We start from the raw sequence: 18,237 nt of genomic DNA on the forward strand, positions 1-18,237 counted from the left end.
TCACGGCTGGGGACACCAGAAATGGGCTTAACACATTGTACGTGAACCGTTCAAGGTAGGCCTACTGTTCAACTGTTCAAGGTACACGAAGGTCACCTCAGATGTCATCAATCAACAAGGTAGCACCCAAATGTGCTATTCATTTGTCACTTGAATCTCTGAGTTGTGAAGTAGATAACACTCATCGTTTCAACGGCATTACAAAACCCACCGTTATCGGTAATCCCATTTGAAGTGTAACTCTTTCAACTGCTCGCATTCCAGGCACCGCTGATAAAATATATTAAATGTAAATTTCCATCAAACTGGGTGAGTGAGTAAAAGAGTATGGTTTTACCATGGTGTCCATCTGTATAACGGTGGGAAACGTTACACATTGTAAAACTGTGCCCCTAACAAGCGCAAACTGATATACTGTCTCTGTTACTCTGTCTTTGATATACTGTCTCTGTGTGAGTGAGTGAGTTTAGATTTTACACCGCTTTTAGCAATATTCCAGCAATATCACGGCAGGAGACACCAGAAATGGGCTTCACACATTGTACCCATATGGGGAATCGAACCCGGTTCTTCAGCGTGACGAACGAACGCTTTACCCACTAGGCTATCGGCCGCCCCGTCACTGCTGTGTAGCCACTGGTACACTGTCACAGGTATATTGGTATAATGTCACCGACATAATGTCACTGACGTCGCGTTTAAATGTCACCGATCTACTGTGAACCTCGTTTATCCAGACCACATACAACCTCAAAGCCCCACTTCGACAGTCAGTGAGCATGTTTTTACGCCGCTTGTAGCAATATTCCAGCAACATCACGGCGGTGGACACCAGAAATGGGCTTCACACATTGTACCCATGTGGAGAATCGAGCCAGGGTCTTCAGCGTGACGAGCGAACGCTTTAACCACTACACTACCCCACCGCCTCACTTCGGACAGGTAGTCCTACCAACACCTTTATGTCCAGAAAGCAACACTATTCCATAGTTATAGTATCTTTATGTCTAAAATGGCGTGAACCCCAATGTTGGATAAACGGGGGCTCAGTTATTTACGTAATTACCATTCACCTCACTAAAACAACCATCTACCGACGTGACTGAAACTCAGTACCAAAAAACAGCCATGTGTTTTAAGTGTCAAAATAATTCAACGCACGATAAAATTAATTCTACCACAAATCAACATTTTTTAATAAATATAAATATATAAATAAGGCGAATCACATACAATGCGGAACTTCTTGTAAGCTATTTTAATTCTATTATCAACATGAAAACAATATTTGTGTGTTTATTCCCGTAATATGAGCAGTGTTAGCAATCTCGTTGGTCTGTTTAATCCATCCACACCGCCCAACCCCTCGGCTCCCACTTCATAAACAAAGGCTCTTGTTGAACCACACAACAAAATGATTACCCAACACTTGCTAATAACGAAGACGTGATGACCCTTTGATTGCAACCCGATGCCAAAACCGAAATTCAGTCAGGGATCCTTTTTTTAAGGAAGGGAAATCACGTATTTAAGTATATTCTTTTTCATTCTGTGTTTAAAAAAATGCTTGTATCACAAACTATCTATCTACCTAGTAAAGAATTAATCAGTTGGGTTGAAATATAATTCAAATTTAAGTTCCACTCTTAAAAATTTTTTTTTACGAAATTGTGAATGTTTTATATTGGCTGCGAACCGGTGGCACGAAATCCTTTCACATGTGGTCTTAAGCTCTCTCTTAAGAATAAATGTTAAGAAATGTTGAAATATTTGTTTAGCTTCCTAGCAGCGAGATGGTGGCACGAACTTGTAATATATATTTGGTTCGTGGTATACATAAATAAAACCATTAAGATAACAGTAAACACAATGGTGGTAGTATATTGCCCTGTAGAGCCAATCCGGAAGCCCAAGCAAACCTTTTTCAAATACGTTGACATAAATGTTGTTTAGTGATAGGTTTTATCCCTACTCCCAACAGCTATTTACATCTTCGAAAACAAAGCCATTACTCTGTTTGTACATGACACGCGAGAGAGAGCGTTGCCGATTGTTCTATCTATAAATGGGTATATTTTTAAGACTTTTCTTAACGTTTAATGTGTAGGAAGCTTAGCCGTTATTTTGGGTCTGTTTATTGAGCAGTATGCACAATGTCAACGCTATATTCATCCAAAACAAAGCTAACGCAAGCCTGGACCAGGTACTTCGTGAATATAAATTTTCAATTCATTGTGGTATAAAAGAATCAATTCATTGTGGTATATTTTTCTGTCAGCTTCCTTCTGAGTGAGTTTAGTTTTACGCCGCACTCAGCAATATTCCAGCTATTTGGCGGCGGTCTGTAAATAATCGAGTCTGGACCAGACCATCCAGTGATCAACAGCATGAGCATCGATCTGCGCAATTGGGAACCGATGACATGTGTCATCCAGTCTACTGTTGGTCGCGGGTAACCAAACATTGTTAACCAGTTCCTGGGTAGATTGGTTATAAGGAAAATATGCTTATCGATGTTTGACATGGCTCATACTATTAATCTCCGGTCTGTGCTCATGAAGCTGAATTACATCTAAATGTCAAAAACAGAATCGTCTTTAAAATCCGACAAAAATTCAGGAGGCATCAATGTGGGACAAATATAATGGTCACCGTGTGTCAATATTTGTGTGGATGTGTGCTCATGCCATCGGCCACTTGTTTGCGTGATCTGCAGCATTTACACGTAACTGGCATATAGCATAAGGTTCCATCATACAACGCGATTTTAATTCTGCGAGGGTCGAAAACAGAGCTCAGAGCCACGTTCCATTGCGGTGGGGTAGCCTAGTGGTTAAAGCGTTGGCTCGTCACGCTGAAGACCCGGGTTCGATTCCTCACATGGGTACAATATGTGAGGCCTATTTCTGGTGTCCCCGCCGTGATATTGCTGGAATATTGCTAAACATTGCTTAAAACCAAACTCACTCACCCACTGAGTTACGTTCCGCAAAGCGATCTTAGTGAGTGAGTGAGTTTAGTTTTACGCCGCTTTTAGCAATATTCCAGCAATATCACGGCGGGGGACATCAGAAATGGGCTTCACACACTGTACCCATGTGGAGAATCGAACCCGGGTCCTAGGCGTGACGAGCGAACGCTTTAACCATTAGGCTACCCCGCCGCCCCATCGATCTTAGTGTTAGGTCGATCCCGATCTTTAACCCTGATTAACTACACTCGCGTTGCGGGCTATACTTGGGTCATACTGGGACGGCAAACAACATCACTCACTTGTGACTATCTCAGAAGTGTGACCCGTGAAGATGCAGGTTAGAACTGGTCTTCAGTAACCCATGCTTGTTTCCATACCACCGCCATGTAGCTGCAAGAGTGTGGCTTTAAACAACAAACCAACCAGCCACGCAACTCAGAAGTGTGACCCGATCTCGTAACCAAGACATAACTAACCTGACCATCAGTTCAACCTGTTTGCATTAAAAACTATGCATTCGCACACAACCTAATTCACTAATTCATTATTGGAATTTATGAGAAAGCTCTGTCATTTTTTTTTTCATATAGATGGGTAGATCAGCAAGTAAGTACAGAATGAGTCACGAAAGCAGAGTAACAATCTCGTTCTTGAGAAGACTCAGGTCACGACAGCAAGAAACTTACCTAACTACGGTAGCCGAGAAGGGCCATATTTTTACCACCAAACATTTTTTGTCTCAGCTTTGTGATCTTAATAAATATGAACGCATGTGTAAATTTACGTTCCATTATTATTTTAACAACAACAACAAACAATAAATTTAAGGTGTTTGACTTTTTCGTGACCTAAAAATGACATTTTCTTCGTGGATGTGCCAGTGACGAATATATCCATTTCGGCAGGTTACTCAAGGACAAAAATCAGTGTTGTATCTCACAATATTTATTATAGGGTGGTTTTCTCGAAAATGGCTGAGGTTCACATGATCATACTGCGGTTACAATGTTACAAAACAAAACTAAAAAGCGTTATGTTATAAAGCGATATTGCGATATTCCATTATAAATGCGATCGTGCCGATTTTGATCGTTTGTTGTTTAACGCCGGCGGTCTGTAAACAATCGAATCTGGACCAGACATTCCCTGAGCATCCATTTACGCAATTAGGATATGATGACATTTTCAACCACGCCAGCGAGCCTGATCACCCGATCCCTTTCTTTCGACAAGCATGGGTTGCTGAAGATCAATTCTAAACCGGGTCCTCGCGCTTTGAGATCTTATGCAAAGCGATATGGCATCGTGGTGTGGTTCTATTTCCGTCTAACGGGGCGGTGGGGTAGTCTAGTGGTTAATGTGTTCGCTCGTCAGGCTGAAGACCCGGGTTCGATTTCCCACATGGGTACAATGTGTGAAGCCGTGATATTGCTGGAATATTGCTAAAAGCGGCGTAAAAACTAACTCACTCACTGTCCGTCTTACACTCAGTGGAGAGACAGTGATAAAATAAATGCCCCTGATGGTCTTAAGATCTTAACAATTGATCAGGTGATCAGGGTTGGCGTTAATGGTGTTGGAGACCGTTGCTCATAATTTCAATCATTGGTCTTTCTGGCCATTCGACCGTTTACAGGCCGACCTCAGGTATCAGGAATGTTGTCGAATGCGGCGTTAAACAACAAACAAAACACACAACACACACACACACACACACACACACACCATGGAAATGGGGAGATGACGCTATGTCCTCTCCTGTCCACCATAGATATTCACTGTTGATAGCAGGGTCGCCCAGATCGTCGGGTGCATACACATTAACCTAGGATGTCTGAGAGATAGTACATAAGTACGTGGCCAGGTAAGATATGTTCTCAACACAACATCCAGCAATATCGTAGACACTGTGATGAAATTAAATAACTTGTACAGAAGACATTTAACTTGGCTTCTACCCGTTAATAGATCTTCAGTAACCCATGCTTGTTGTAAGAGGTGACTAACGGGAATGACTTGGCTGACGCATGTCATTGGATCCCAGTTGCGTAGATCGATGCTCATGATGTTGATCACTGGATTGTCTGATCCAGACTCGATTATTTACAGACCGCCGCCATATAGCTGGAATATTGCTGACTGCGGCGTAAAACACGATGCAAACAAAATAACTTGGCTTCTGTAATGTAAAAGTCAAATCACCAGGATAGCCAGATATTATACAAACGGACAGCCATGTTGAAAATCCATCCTTGGGTCAACCTCACCTCACCGACTATTTTTTATAGAAAAAAAACTGTTGACGTCACAGAAAAAACAGGGAAAATATGTAAACTACCGCAGAGCAAGGATTATTGGGAATGCGTCACACACAACGTCCGATCCTTGACGTCAAGCCAGTTTGAGTAAATGTTTTGCTGAAGGTGCTACCGTTAACACAGTGATTGGCAAAGTCTTTACTCTCATAGTTTAACTCGTGTGAAAGAACATGCATGTAACCATACCCACATTGTAACCGCTAATCTCAGTTTAAGTTAAACTCAACCCACGAAGATCCGGGTTAGAATTGATCTTTACTAACGGGATCGGGTGGTCAGGCTCGCTGACTGGGTTGCCACATGTCATCGTATATCAACTGCGTAGATCGATGTTCATGATGTTGATCCCTGGATTGTCTGGTCCAGACTCGATTATTTACAGCTGGAATATTGCTGAGTGCGGCGTAAAAACTAAACTCACTCACTCACTTAAGTTAAACTGATCTTTGTTAAAGGCACATTACCGCATTTCACATTTTGGTATGAAAGGTTCTTTGAAACATGATGATTCATGTTGATACATCTACAGCCTCAAGTCAAAGTGTGTATCATTGGCATACGTTTCTCTGACTGGCTGTCAGTGAATATAGTTTTACGCCGCGTTTAGCAATATTCCAGTAATATCACGGCGGGGGACACCAGAAACGAGCCATTCGTTTCTCTGATCGATTCATACACATGAACTATGGTTATCACGAACTTAAAGTTCCACAAATTTCAGTTCGTGATATCCGTTGTTCGTTATACGCATTTCGACTGAACCATACAGCAAGTGGCAAGGAAAGAACCCAGTTCATCATATCCTCAGTTCGTCATAAACGAGTTGGTTATAACCGTTGTTTACTGTTCGTCCAAGCTTCTCCATTGTCAAACAATCCGCCACTTTCAAAAATAACCAAACATTAATTATATTCTTAATGGCTGTACATGCTCTATTTTCAGATTCAGCTGACAATCTCAGTTCGAGTGAGTATTGTTTGACGCCGCAGTCAGCACCATTTCAGCCAAAGTTGTCACTGTAAACAGGTGGTAAGTTACCCGGGATGAGTGAGTGAGAATAGTTTTACGCCGTATTCAGCAATATCCCACAACATCATGACGTGGGACACCAGACGTGGGCTTCAAACATTGTTCCCTTTTGGCGAATCGAACCTGGGACTTCGGCGTGCGACGAACACTTTAACCACTAGGCTACCCCACCATCCCTTAACCCATGATGACTATGGGGTGTACTTTGTTTGATGAGAAGCAATGGCCGTCAGCCACGTTACTTGGGGTCCCTGACAACCCGGAATCCCACCGATTTAATGAGCACATAGATTTGTACTGGTCCAAACGTAAAGGCCTTGGGTCTTGATAAACACACCTTAGAGACGTAAATGCGTGTTACAGATATACCTACGTCCTAGATACATACACACGCCACAGAGAAATAGCTAGGTAATATACATGTTATAAACAAGTCATAGAGATAAACGCGTCAGAGTAACCTAAACATGTCAGTCATATTTACGTCATACAACAACACACACGTCATTGAAACATACATATGTCATACAACAATAACACGTCATAGAAACATACATACGTCATGCAACAGTAAACACGTCATAGAAACATATATACGTTATATAACAATAAACACGTCATAGACACATGCATACGCCATACATCAATAAACACGTCATACCCATAGTGTATATACGTCATGCAACAACAAACACGTCATAGAAACATACATACGTCATGCGACAATAAACACGTCATAGACACATATATACGTCATACAACAATAAACACGTCATAGATATATACATACGTCATACATTAAACACGTCATAGAAATATACATACGTCATACAACAATAAACACGTCATAGAAACATTTTTTACTCACCCGTTGAAGATATCATGTTTAACAATAACCACGTCATAGAAACATTTTTACTCATCCGCCACTTACACATACACATTGTGTAATAACATCGCGTGATGCCGTACGTCTGACGTCAAAGTGGTCTACAGTTATGACGTCACAACGTTAATACCTCTGTCACAATAGTATTAGACCCTGCTTGACTCGCGGAAAGCTGAGAGTCACCACACTTGTTGAATTCTTAGGAAAGAAGTACTTTGCTCGATATTATTTTGCTAATGTTGGGTGAGTAATAAAAAAAATACTAAACTATGTCCCATGTAATACCATATTTATGAGCTTTCGCTCGTTAGATAACAAACCATTCACTCGTTTCATAAATATGGTATCACACGGGACATCGTTTAGTATATTCTCATATATATACGTCATACAACAATAAACACGTCATACACATATATACGTCATGCAACAACAAACACGTCATAGAAACATGCATACGTCATGCAACAACAAACACGTCATAAATGAATGCTAAACACATCGTCCAAAGCTCTATAGAGAAAGTGATACACGTCATGGGCACGGTTTTTGCGTCTTTTTTCTGTTGTTTTGATACTGGTACATCCTGGCCCTGGGTGTGAGGGAGTCGATAAGAGCTTACATCAACCAAAAGTGGATTGTGAAAACTCTAAAATATGGAGACAGGCTATTTTTGCCGTGAAGTAAACAGTGTGGAAATAGGAAAATCATGTATATTTTGGGGATATGTTTTTGTAGTAAAGTCTCAGCACACAATTATAAATATGTCCCCTAAAATATTCATGACCCAAATAGTTTGTTCAATACACATTGATGGGTAAGTGAGTGTGTGAATGTAGAGAGATAAAGCAGGTATACAGCCAAAAACAGGGTTTACAACATTCGAAAAGTGAAAAAGACATGCCGCATGGGCGGGTTGTAGTCAAAAGGGCCGAGGGACAAAAGGGCCGAAAAAAAAGTCAAAAGGGCCGAGGCTAAAAGTCAAATGGGCCGAAATGAAAAGTTAAAGAGGCCGAAAAAAGGGCCGAAAAATAAAAATGTACTAAAGTAAATTGTAAAATAGTGTAAATAGTGTTTAGTTGTTATTGTTATTTTAAATGGAATTTGAACATGAGACTCAAATGTTTTCATTGTGAAGCGTCTTGACTTAGTGTCATGACTAATCCGTATGGGATGTTTGTTTTTGTTGTAAGTTTTTAATCCAAATCTAATTAAAACATGGGAGTCTTAACATTTTTATTGTAAGGTATCTCGACTCAGTGTCTTAACTAATGAACTCACTTCAAATGACATGGACATCTCATCCAGTTCACACAAAAAGCTTATGAACCAAACTACAAAGCAAAACAAAATCAATTTTCCAGTTAAAGTTGTAACACCTAACTGGACTCAACAAATAAAAGGGGTTACACAACTAGACCCTAAAATAACACAACAACAACTAGATTCTCTCGTCCAAACAGCTAATAACAAAACACAAACTAAAATTATTTCTGCCAACAGAATCATGTCAAAAGAAAAAAGAACCAACTATGTAGTTCTTACCTTCTTACCTCCATTAATGTTATGATGATATTATGTTTCAATGCTATATGTGTCAATAAATAATGTTAAACCTTTCTAAACTTGTTTTCTGTTCGGCCCATATGACTAGGAATAAGGCCCTTTTGACTTTTTGTCACGGCCCATTTGACTTTCATCTCGGCCCTTTTGACTTTTTCCATCGGCCCTTTTGACTTGGCACTTCTCGGCCCTTTTGTCCTTCGGCCCATTTGACTAGTTCCCGCATGGGCAGCCGAAACTACACATGCAATCAGGGTATATATATTATACGAATGGCATGGGAGACACTCACATTGATAATATATCACCACTGAAATACCTCGACCGGCACCCGAACAATGCGAGCGGGCCCTGGGTATGATACAATAAGGTCTGCAAGTCTCGCAAGGGGCTATTTCCGGCACTAAGCCGGTTCCCGGTTTCCTTTGTGCGAACCAACTTGCGATATGCGAGACGGGGCCCAGCCTACTTCCGGTACAAGATTTCTTTTGCAAAAACGTATATTCAAGAACCAGTTCTGGTTCCAAATTGCGCGACCGCCAAATATGACTTTACAAGACCGGACCAAGTGTACGTTGTTTGTCACCGATCTCGCGAAGTTCCGTGACCTACTTACAGGGCCTATTGGGATCCCCCCATGCCTATATTGCTAGAATATGTGTGTGCTCCCGCGTTGCTGTAGTCAACCTGGTGCATCGAAGAACAGGCTGGCCCAGGGAAATTACGCCCAATGAGGACTGTCACTTTACGTCTCAGAAATCGATTTCTGACAGTGACGTCATCAGCAACGAATGTCTTGGAGCATATGGTTAGACGACTGACAAGAGCCAGGCTACCCAGGCATCAAGACATTAGGGCTTATAGACATTGCAGAGGGAATATACTGACAGCTCAACATCATCGTCAGAGATTGAGATGGACACGGGTGTAGGTTGTCGGCAGCGACGTGACTGGCAGAAGGTCGTCTTCACTTAAGAAAACCTGTTCTGTCTGTTCACAGCTGATGAAAGAGTGACGAGTGTGTACCTCTGAATGAATTCAAGAGGTCGTGTAGTTTAGTGTAGTTTAGTTTAGGGATGAATTTGTGCCCAGAAAAGAACGCTACTGGTAATCGTTACTGAAACTTTGAAAGCTTGTCAGAAAGTCTTTGCAGCGAACAACGTCAACATGCTGCCGTGCACGCTCCCCAGACATGCAGGCGCATAGCAAGCCAATTCTTTTCTTGTAAGCCCGATAGGTTTATAATTTAGCTTTATATTTAGATAGTATTGAGGGCTTGCCCAACTTTAATGTTTTAAATCACGTGTTAGCCCTGGGTTTTTTATAATGGTAGCTACGCTTCTGACATGTCCCCTCTTGGATGCCATTGATCGTCGTGTTCGACAACGACCAGATCATCTAGCCCACAGACAAGAACTGACCCATGCCCTCCAAAAAGAGTGGCAACGTATTTTATGTGACATCAACAAACAACTGACTTTATCTGTGCGCCGGAGAGTTTTTGATAGTGTTTTCGCAGCGGCTGATCACACACGCTTTAGATGTGACGTGTAATTTTGAGAATGTAGATACCCATTGTTCATTAAGTTGAAAGTTTGTACACCTAGGGTACACGCTGTAGTGGTAAGGCTTTTTATTTGCCTTTATGTTATAAATATTAAGCATGCGAGAAATCAGCCAATGAAAGAATAAACTGAAAATAGTGAAAAAAGGTAATGAAAAATGCACGTAGGACAAGAAATAAAAAATAATAATAACCTAAACCTGTGGGGTTTATTGTATGAGATATCTTAGCATGGACTGGAAATATCGCTTTTAGCGATGTACATTCATTTATTATCATGGTGTATATCACCAGTACATTAAATTTATCAGTTTCATCAATAGCAATGTCGTTATCAATGCACCTACATACACGACTGCACCCTGCCGAATATAATAGCCCTCGGACATACCTTGAAACAAACATGTAACGAATTACGCACTATCAAAACCACATCTCTCCAAACCCTCTCAAGTCACTAAAACTATTTGTCTTCTTACCCTTAAAAGAAATTAACTGTTGAATAAAAGAATTGTAGTCTATTTACCGGTCACTTTTTACCGATCCCCCCATCCCGTGTGACAGTTTTTCGGTCTTACCTGGAATAACGACGACGACCAGCAGCAGCAACATCTCCATGTCTGACCCCGTGTGCGTCAGCATCCCCTACTGCGTCCCTTGGATGTGACAGCCGCGACCGAGAGCTCAATCAACACCCCTCATCTTTGTTGACTGTTTACCGCTACCGATTTAAAGATCCGACGTCGCCTTAAGAGGGGTTCGTTGTGAATGTTGACGGAGTTCTGTTGGAGATCTGCCAACGCTATCGCTCGCTCGGGTCAAGGCAGTTTGTTTGAGCTGAGCTGCTCGGTGAGGCTTGTTGTTGGCCGATATGATTGTTTTTGTGTGTGAGCTGGTGAAGTGTATAGTAATACTCCACGTTTAGTAATATCTCTAGTAAAATCTCGAGACACCCGAATGAGCTTCACACATTGCTCTCATATCGGGGATCGAACCCAGGCTACGGTGTAACTGGTCCAAAACGTTTGTACGTGGGAGCCGATAAGATGTTACACATACCAAAAGTGGTTTTTTTTTGTTCCAGACATGGAAAACTTAAACTATGGAACAGGGCCTAGATTTACGATGCTCTCTTAGCGCTAAGATAGTCCTGCCATTCATTAACATTAACTTACGACTATCTTAGTGCTAAGAGAGCTTCGAAAATCTAGGCCCAGGACATTTTTGCAGTGAAGCAAGCAATACTGAAATAAAAAGAATCAAGGATATTTGGGGATATGATTTCGTAGTATAGTCTCAGCACACAATTTTACAAATATATCCCCCAAAATGGCCATGAAGTCGACTTGTTTGCTCCGCATACATTGACGGTGAGTGAGTGTGTAAATTTAGAGATTACCAGTAAAACAATTACACAGCCATTGAAAACGGGGTTTACAAAGTTTGGTAACACTACTGCAGTCATGTGGAAAATCGAACCCGGACTTAGAGCAAGATGGTGACCACTTTGTATACTGTCCTTTATGATGTGGTATATCATATAATTATATGTGCATTCCATTTTTTAAAACTTTGCAGGTGTCTCTATGTCTGTCTATCTGTGACCCGTGAAGATCCGGGGTAGAATAATGCTCCAGCAACCCATGCTTGCCATAAAAAGGCTACTTTGCTTGTCGTAAGAGGCGACTAACGGGATCGGGTGGTCAGTTTCGCTGACTTGGTTGACACATGTCATCGGTTCCCAATTGCGCAGATCGATGCTCATGCTGTTGATCACTGGATTGTCTGGTCCAGACTCGATTATTTACAGACCGCCGCCATATAGCTGGGATATTGCTGAGTGCGGCGTAAAACTAAACTCACTCACTCACTGTCTATCTGTATATTTGTCTGTTTGTATATCTGTCTGATTGTACATATATCTGTCTGTTTGTATATCTGAATATTGCCTCTGTGTGCCGTTCTCTGCATGTGTGTTTGTTTGTTTGTTTGTATGTAAGCCCGTATGGATATTTCCACTTGTGTGAATGTGTGATCTCGTGCATGTTTGTCTCTGTACCTGTGTGGATGTGTCTGGCTTTATGTTTGTCAATGTTTCTCTATCTCACTGTCTATTAGCTCATGTTTCAACGTTTATCTGCCTGTGTTTATGTTTCTCTATCTTTCTCTATCTTACTGTCTATTGGCCTATGCCTCACCGTCTATCTGCCTGTGTTTATGTTTGTCTATCTTTCTCTATCTTACTGTCTATTGGCCTATATATGCCTCACGTCTATCTGCCTGTGTTTATGTTTGTCTATCTTTCTGTATCTTACTGTCTATTGGCCTATATATGCCTCACGTCTATCTGCCTGTGTTTATGTTTGTCTATCTTTCTCTATCTTACTGTCTATTGGCCTATGCCTCATCGTCTATCTGCCTGTGTTTATATTTGTCTATCTTTCTGTATCGTACTGTCTATTGGCCTATGCTTCACAGTCTATCTGCCTGTCTTTATGTTTGTCTATCTTTCTCTATCTTACTGTCTTTTGGCCTATGCCTCACCGTCTATCTGCCTGTGTTTATGTTTGTCTATCTTTCTCTATCTTACTGTCTATTGGCCTATGCCTCACAGTCTATCTGCCTGTGTTTATGTTTGTCTATCTTTCTCTATCTTACTGTCTATTGGCCTATGCCTCACAGTCTATCTGCCTGTGTTTATGTTTGTGTATCGTTCTCATCGTACTGTCTATTGGCTTTATGCCCCTGCACCGTCTATCTGCCTGTGTTTATGTTTGTCTATCTTTCTCTATCTTACTGTCTATTGGCCTATGCCTCACAGTCTATCTGCCTGTGTTTATGTTTGTCTATCTTTCTCTATCTTACTGTCTATTGGCCTATGCCTCACCGTCTATCTGCCTGTGTTTATGTTTGTCTATCTTTCTCTATCTTACTGTCTATTGGCCTATGCCTCACCGTCTATCTGCCTGTGTTTATGTTTGTGTATCGTTTCTCTGCCTATCGTACTGTCTATTGGCCTATGCCTCACCGTCTATCTGCCTGTGTTTATGTTTGTCTATCTTTCTCTATCTTACTGTCTATTGGCCTATGCCTCACAGTCTATCTGCCTGTGTTTATGTTTGTCTATCTTTCTCTATCTTACTGTCTATTTGTCTTATGCCTCACAGTCTATCTGCCTGTGTTTATGTTTGTCTATCTTTCTCTATCTTACTGTCTATTGGCCTATGCCTCACCGTCTATCTGCCTGTGTTTATGTTTGTCTATCTTCTCTATCTTACTGCCTATTGCCTCTATGCCTCACAGTCTATCTGCCTGTGTTTATGTTTGTCTATCTTTCTGTATCTTACTGTCTACTGGCCTATGCCCCTCACCGTCTATCTGCCTGTGTTTATGTTTGTGTATCTTTCTGTATCTTACAGTCTATTGGCCTATGCCTCACCGCCCATCTGCCTGTGTTTATGTTTGTGTATCTTTCTGTATCTTACTGTCTATTGGCCTATGCCTCACCGTCTATCTGCCTGTGTTTATGTTTGTTCATCGTTCTGTATCTTACTGTCTACTGGCCTATGCCCTCACCGTCTATCTGCCTGTGTTTATGTTTGTCTATCTTTCTCTATCTTACTGTCTATTGGCCTATGCCTCACCGTCTATCTGCCTGTGTTTATGTTTGTCTATCTTTCTCTATCTTACTGTCTATTGGCCTATGCCTCACCGTCTATCTGCCTGTGTTTATGTTCTGTGTATCTTTCTGTATCTTACAGTCTATTGCCTACATGCCCCACCGTCTATCTGCCTGTGTTTATGTTTGTCTATCTTTCTCTATCTTACTGTCTATTGGCCTATGCCTCACCGTCTATCTGCCTGTGTTTATGTTTGTCTATCTTTCTCTATCTTACTGTCTATTGGCCTATGCCTCACCGTCTATCTGCCTGTGTTTATGTTTGTCTATCTTTCTCTATCTTACTGTCTATTGGCCTATGCCTCACCGTCTATCTGCCTGTGTTTATGTTTGTCTATATGTTTCCCTATCTCTCTGTTTATGATCTGTCTTTGTGTCCGAATATATTTCTGCCTGTGTGTCTCACTACCTGTCTGCCTGTGTGTCTCACTATCTATCTGCCTGTATGTCCCAATATCCGCCTGTGTGCCTCACTTCTCTGCCTGTGTGTCTCAGTACCTATCTACCTGTGTCACAATATCTATCTGCCCGTGTGTCTCTTTTCTCTGCCTGTGTGTCTCACTATCTATATGCCTATGTGTCACTATCTATCTTCCTTTGTCTCACTATCTATCTGCATCTGTGTTTCACTATATATCTACTTGTGTGTCTCACTTTTTATCTGTCCTGTGTGTCTCACTTTCTATCTGCCTGTCTGTCTCACTATCTATCTGTCTGTGAGTCACACTATCTATCTGCCTGTGTGTCACTATCTACCTGCCTGTGAGTATGACTATCTATCAGCCTGTGTGTCTCACTATCTATCTGTCTGTGAGTCATACTATCTATCTGCCTGTGTGTCTCACTATCTATCTGCCTGTGTGTCTCACTATCTATATGTCTGTGTGTCTCACTATCTATCTGTCTGTGAGTCATACTATCTATCTGCCTGTATGTCTCACTATCTATCTGCCTGTGTGTCTCACTATCTATCTGTCTGTGTGTCTCACTATCTATCTGCCTGTGTGTCTCACTCATCTATCTGCCTGTATGTCTCACTATCTATCTGCCTGTGTGTCTCACTATCTATCTGCCTGTGTGTCCCACTATCTATCTGCCTGTGTGTCTCACTATCTATCTGTCTGTGTGTCTCACTATCTATCTGCCTGTGTGTCTCACTATCTATCTGCCTGTGTGTCTCACTATCTATCTGCCTGTGTGTCTCACTATCTATCTGTCTGTGTGTCTCACTATCTATCTGCCTGTGTGTCTCACTATCTATCTGTCTGTGTGTCTCACTATCTATCTGCCTGTGTGTCTCACTATCTATCTGTCTGTGTGTCTCTCACTATCTATCTGTCTGTGTGTCTCACTATCTATCTGTCTGTGTGTGTCTCACTATCTATCTGTCTGTGTGTCTCACTATCTATCTGTCTGTGTGTCTCAGTATCTATCTGTCTGTGTGTCTCACTATCTATCTGTCTGTGTGTCTCACTATCATCATCTGTGTGTGTCACACTATCTATCTGTCTGTGTGTCTCACTATCTATCTGTCTGTGTGTCTCACTATCTATCTGTCTGTGTGTCTCACTATCTATCTGTCTGTGTGTCTCACTATCTATCTGTCTGTGTGTCTCACTATCTATCTGTCTGTGTGTCTCACTATCTATCTGCCTGTGTGTCTCACTATCTATCTGTCTGTGTGTCTCACTCATCTACCTGCCTGTGTGTGTCACACTATCTATCTATCTGTCTCTCACTGTATCTGTCTGTGTGTCTCACTATCTATCTGTCTGTGTGTCTCACTATCTATCTGTCTGTGTGTCTCACTATCTATCTGTCTGTGTGTGTCTCACTATCTATCTGTCTGTGTGTCTCACTATCTATCTGTCTGTGTGTCTCACTATCTATCTGTCTGTGTGTCTCACTATCTATCTGTCTGTGTGTCTCTACTTCATTCATCTGTCTGTGTGTCCCACTATCTATCTGTCTGTGTGTCTCACTATCTATCTGCCTGTGTGTCTCACTATCTATCTGTCTGTGTGTCTCACTATCTATCTGTCTGTGTGTCTCACTATCTATCTGTCTGTGTGTCTCACTATCTATCTGTCTGTGTGTCTCACTATCTATCTGTCTGTGTGTCTCACTATATATCTGCCTCTGTGTCTCACTATCTATCTGTCTGTGTGTCTCACTATCTATCTGTCTGTGTGTCTCTACACTATCTATCTGTCTGTGTGTCTCACTATCTATCTGTCTGTGTGTCTCACTATCTATCTGTCTGTGTGTCTCACTATCTATCTGTCTGTGTGTCTCACTATCTATCTGTCTGTGTGTCTCACTATCTATCTGTCTGTGTGTCTCACTATCTACCTGCCTGTGTGTCTCACTATCTATCTGTCTGTGTGTCTCACTATCTATCTGTCTGTGTGTCTCACTATCTATCTGTCTGTGTGTCACACTATCTATCTGTCTGTGTGTCTCTACTATCTTTCTGCCTGTGTGTGTCCACTCATCTATCTGTCTGTGTGTCACTATCTATCTGTCTGCCTGTGTGTCTCACTATCTATCTGTCTGTGTGTGTCTCACTATCTATCTGTCTGTGTGTCACTATCTATCTGCCTGTGTGTCTCACTATCTATCTGCCTGTGTGTCTCCTCTGTCTATCTACCTGCCTGTGTGTGTCTCACTATCTATCTGTCTGCCTGTGTGTCTCACTATCTATCTGTCTGTGTGTCTCACTATCTATCTGTCTGCCTGTATCTCTCACTGTATCTATCTGTCTGTGTGTCCCACTATCTACCTGCCTGTGTGTCTCACTATCTATCTGTCTGTGTGTCTCTATCTATTCATCTGTCTGTGTGTCTCACTATCTATCTGCCTGTGTGTCTCACTATCTATCTGTCTGTGTGTCCTCACTATCTACCTGCCTGTGTGTCTCACTATCTATCAGCTATCTGTGTGTCTGTGTGTCTCACTATCTATCTGTCTGTGAGTCATATCACTATCTATCTGCCTGTATGTCTCACTATCTATCTATCTGCCTGTGTGTCTCACTATCTATCTGTCTGTGTGTATCACTATCATCTGCCTGTGTGTCTCTACTATCTATCTGTCTGTGTGTCACACTATCTATCTGTCTGTGTGTCACACTCATCTATCTGTCTGTGTGTCTCTACTCTGTCTCTCTGTCTATCTATCTGTGTGTCTCACTATCTATTTGTCTGTGTGTCTCACTATCTATCTGCCTGTGTGTCACTATCTACCTGCCTGTGAGTATCACTATCTATCTGCCTGTGTGTCTCACTATCTATCTGTCTGTGTGTCTCACTATCTATCTGTCTGTGTGTCTCACTATCTATCTGTCTGTGTGTCTCACTATCTATCTGCCTGTGTGTCTCACTATCTATCTGTCTGTGTGTCTCACTATCTATCTATCTGTCTGTATGTCTCACTATCTCTCTGTCTGTATGTCTCACTATCTATCTGTCTGTGTGTCTCACTATCTATCTGTCTGTGTGTCTCACTATCTATCTGTCTGTGTGTGTCTACTATCTATCTGTCTGTGTGTGTCCTAACTATCTATCTGTCTGTGTGTCTCACTATCTATCTGTCTGTGTGTCTCACTCTATGTCTCACTATCATCTGTCTGTGTGTCTCACTATCTATCTGTCTGTGTGTCTCACTATCTATCTGTCTGTGTGTCTCACTATCTATCTGTCTGTGTGTCTCTCACTATCTATCTGTCTGTGTGTCTCACTATCTATCTGTCTGTGTGTCTCACTATCTATCTGTCTGTGTGTCTCTATCTCATCTGTCTGTGTGTCTCACTATCTATCTGTCTGTGTGTCTCACTATCTATCTGTCTGTGTGTCTCACTATCTATCTGTCTGTGTGTCTCACTATCTCATCTGTCTGTGTGTCTCACTCATGTCCATCTGTCTATCTGTGTGTCTCACTCATCTATCTATTTGTCTGTGTGTCTCACTATCTATCTGTCTGTGTGTCTCACTATCTATCTGTCTGTGTGTCTGTCTACTTTTCCATCTGCCTGTGTGTCCTACTCATTCATCTGTCTGTGTGTCTCACTTTCTATCTGTCTGTGTGTCTCACTATCTATCTGCCTGAGTGTCTCTCACTATCTATCTGTCTGTGTGTCTCACTATCTATCTGCCTGTGTGTCTCACTGTCTATCTGCCTGTGTGTCTCACTCATCTATCTGTCTGTGTGTCTCTCTCACTA

At 41.6% G+C, this 18,237-nt stretch overlaps 1 protein-coding gene across 1 annotated transcript in view; it reads right to left on the bottom strand.

Annotated features, from left to right (window-relative positions):
- Positions 1-11,093, bottom strand: part of LOC124262757 — a 49,156-nt gene extending 38,063 nt beyond the window's left edge. Inside the window, exon 1 of the mRNA XM_046697304.1 lies at positions 10,916-11,093. Within this exon, the coding sequence (XP_046553260.1) occupies positions 10,916-10,979 (64 nt within the window). The 5' untranslated portion in view covers positions 10,980-11,093. The remainder of the gene's footprint in view (positions 1-10,915) is intronic.
- Positions 11,094-18,237: the final 7,144 nt, after the last annotated feature.

The sequence above is a fragment of the Haliotis rubra genome, unplaced genomic scaffold (assembly GCF_003918875.1).
Source record: "Haliotis rubra isolate DU_JTF1 unplaced genomic scaffold, ASM391887v1 Scf852, whole genome shotgun sequence".
Classification (NCBI taxonomy): Eukaryota; Metazoa; Mollusca; class Gastropoda; order Lepetellida; family Haliotidae; genus Haliotis; species Haliotis rubra.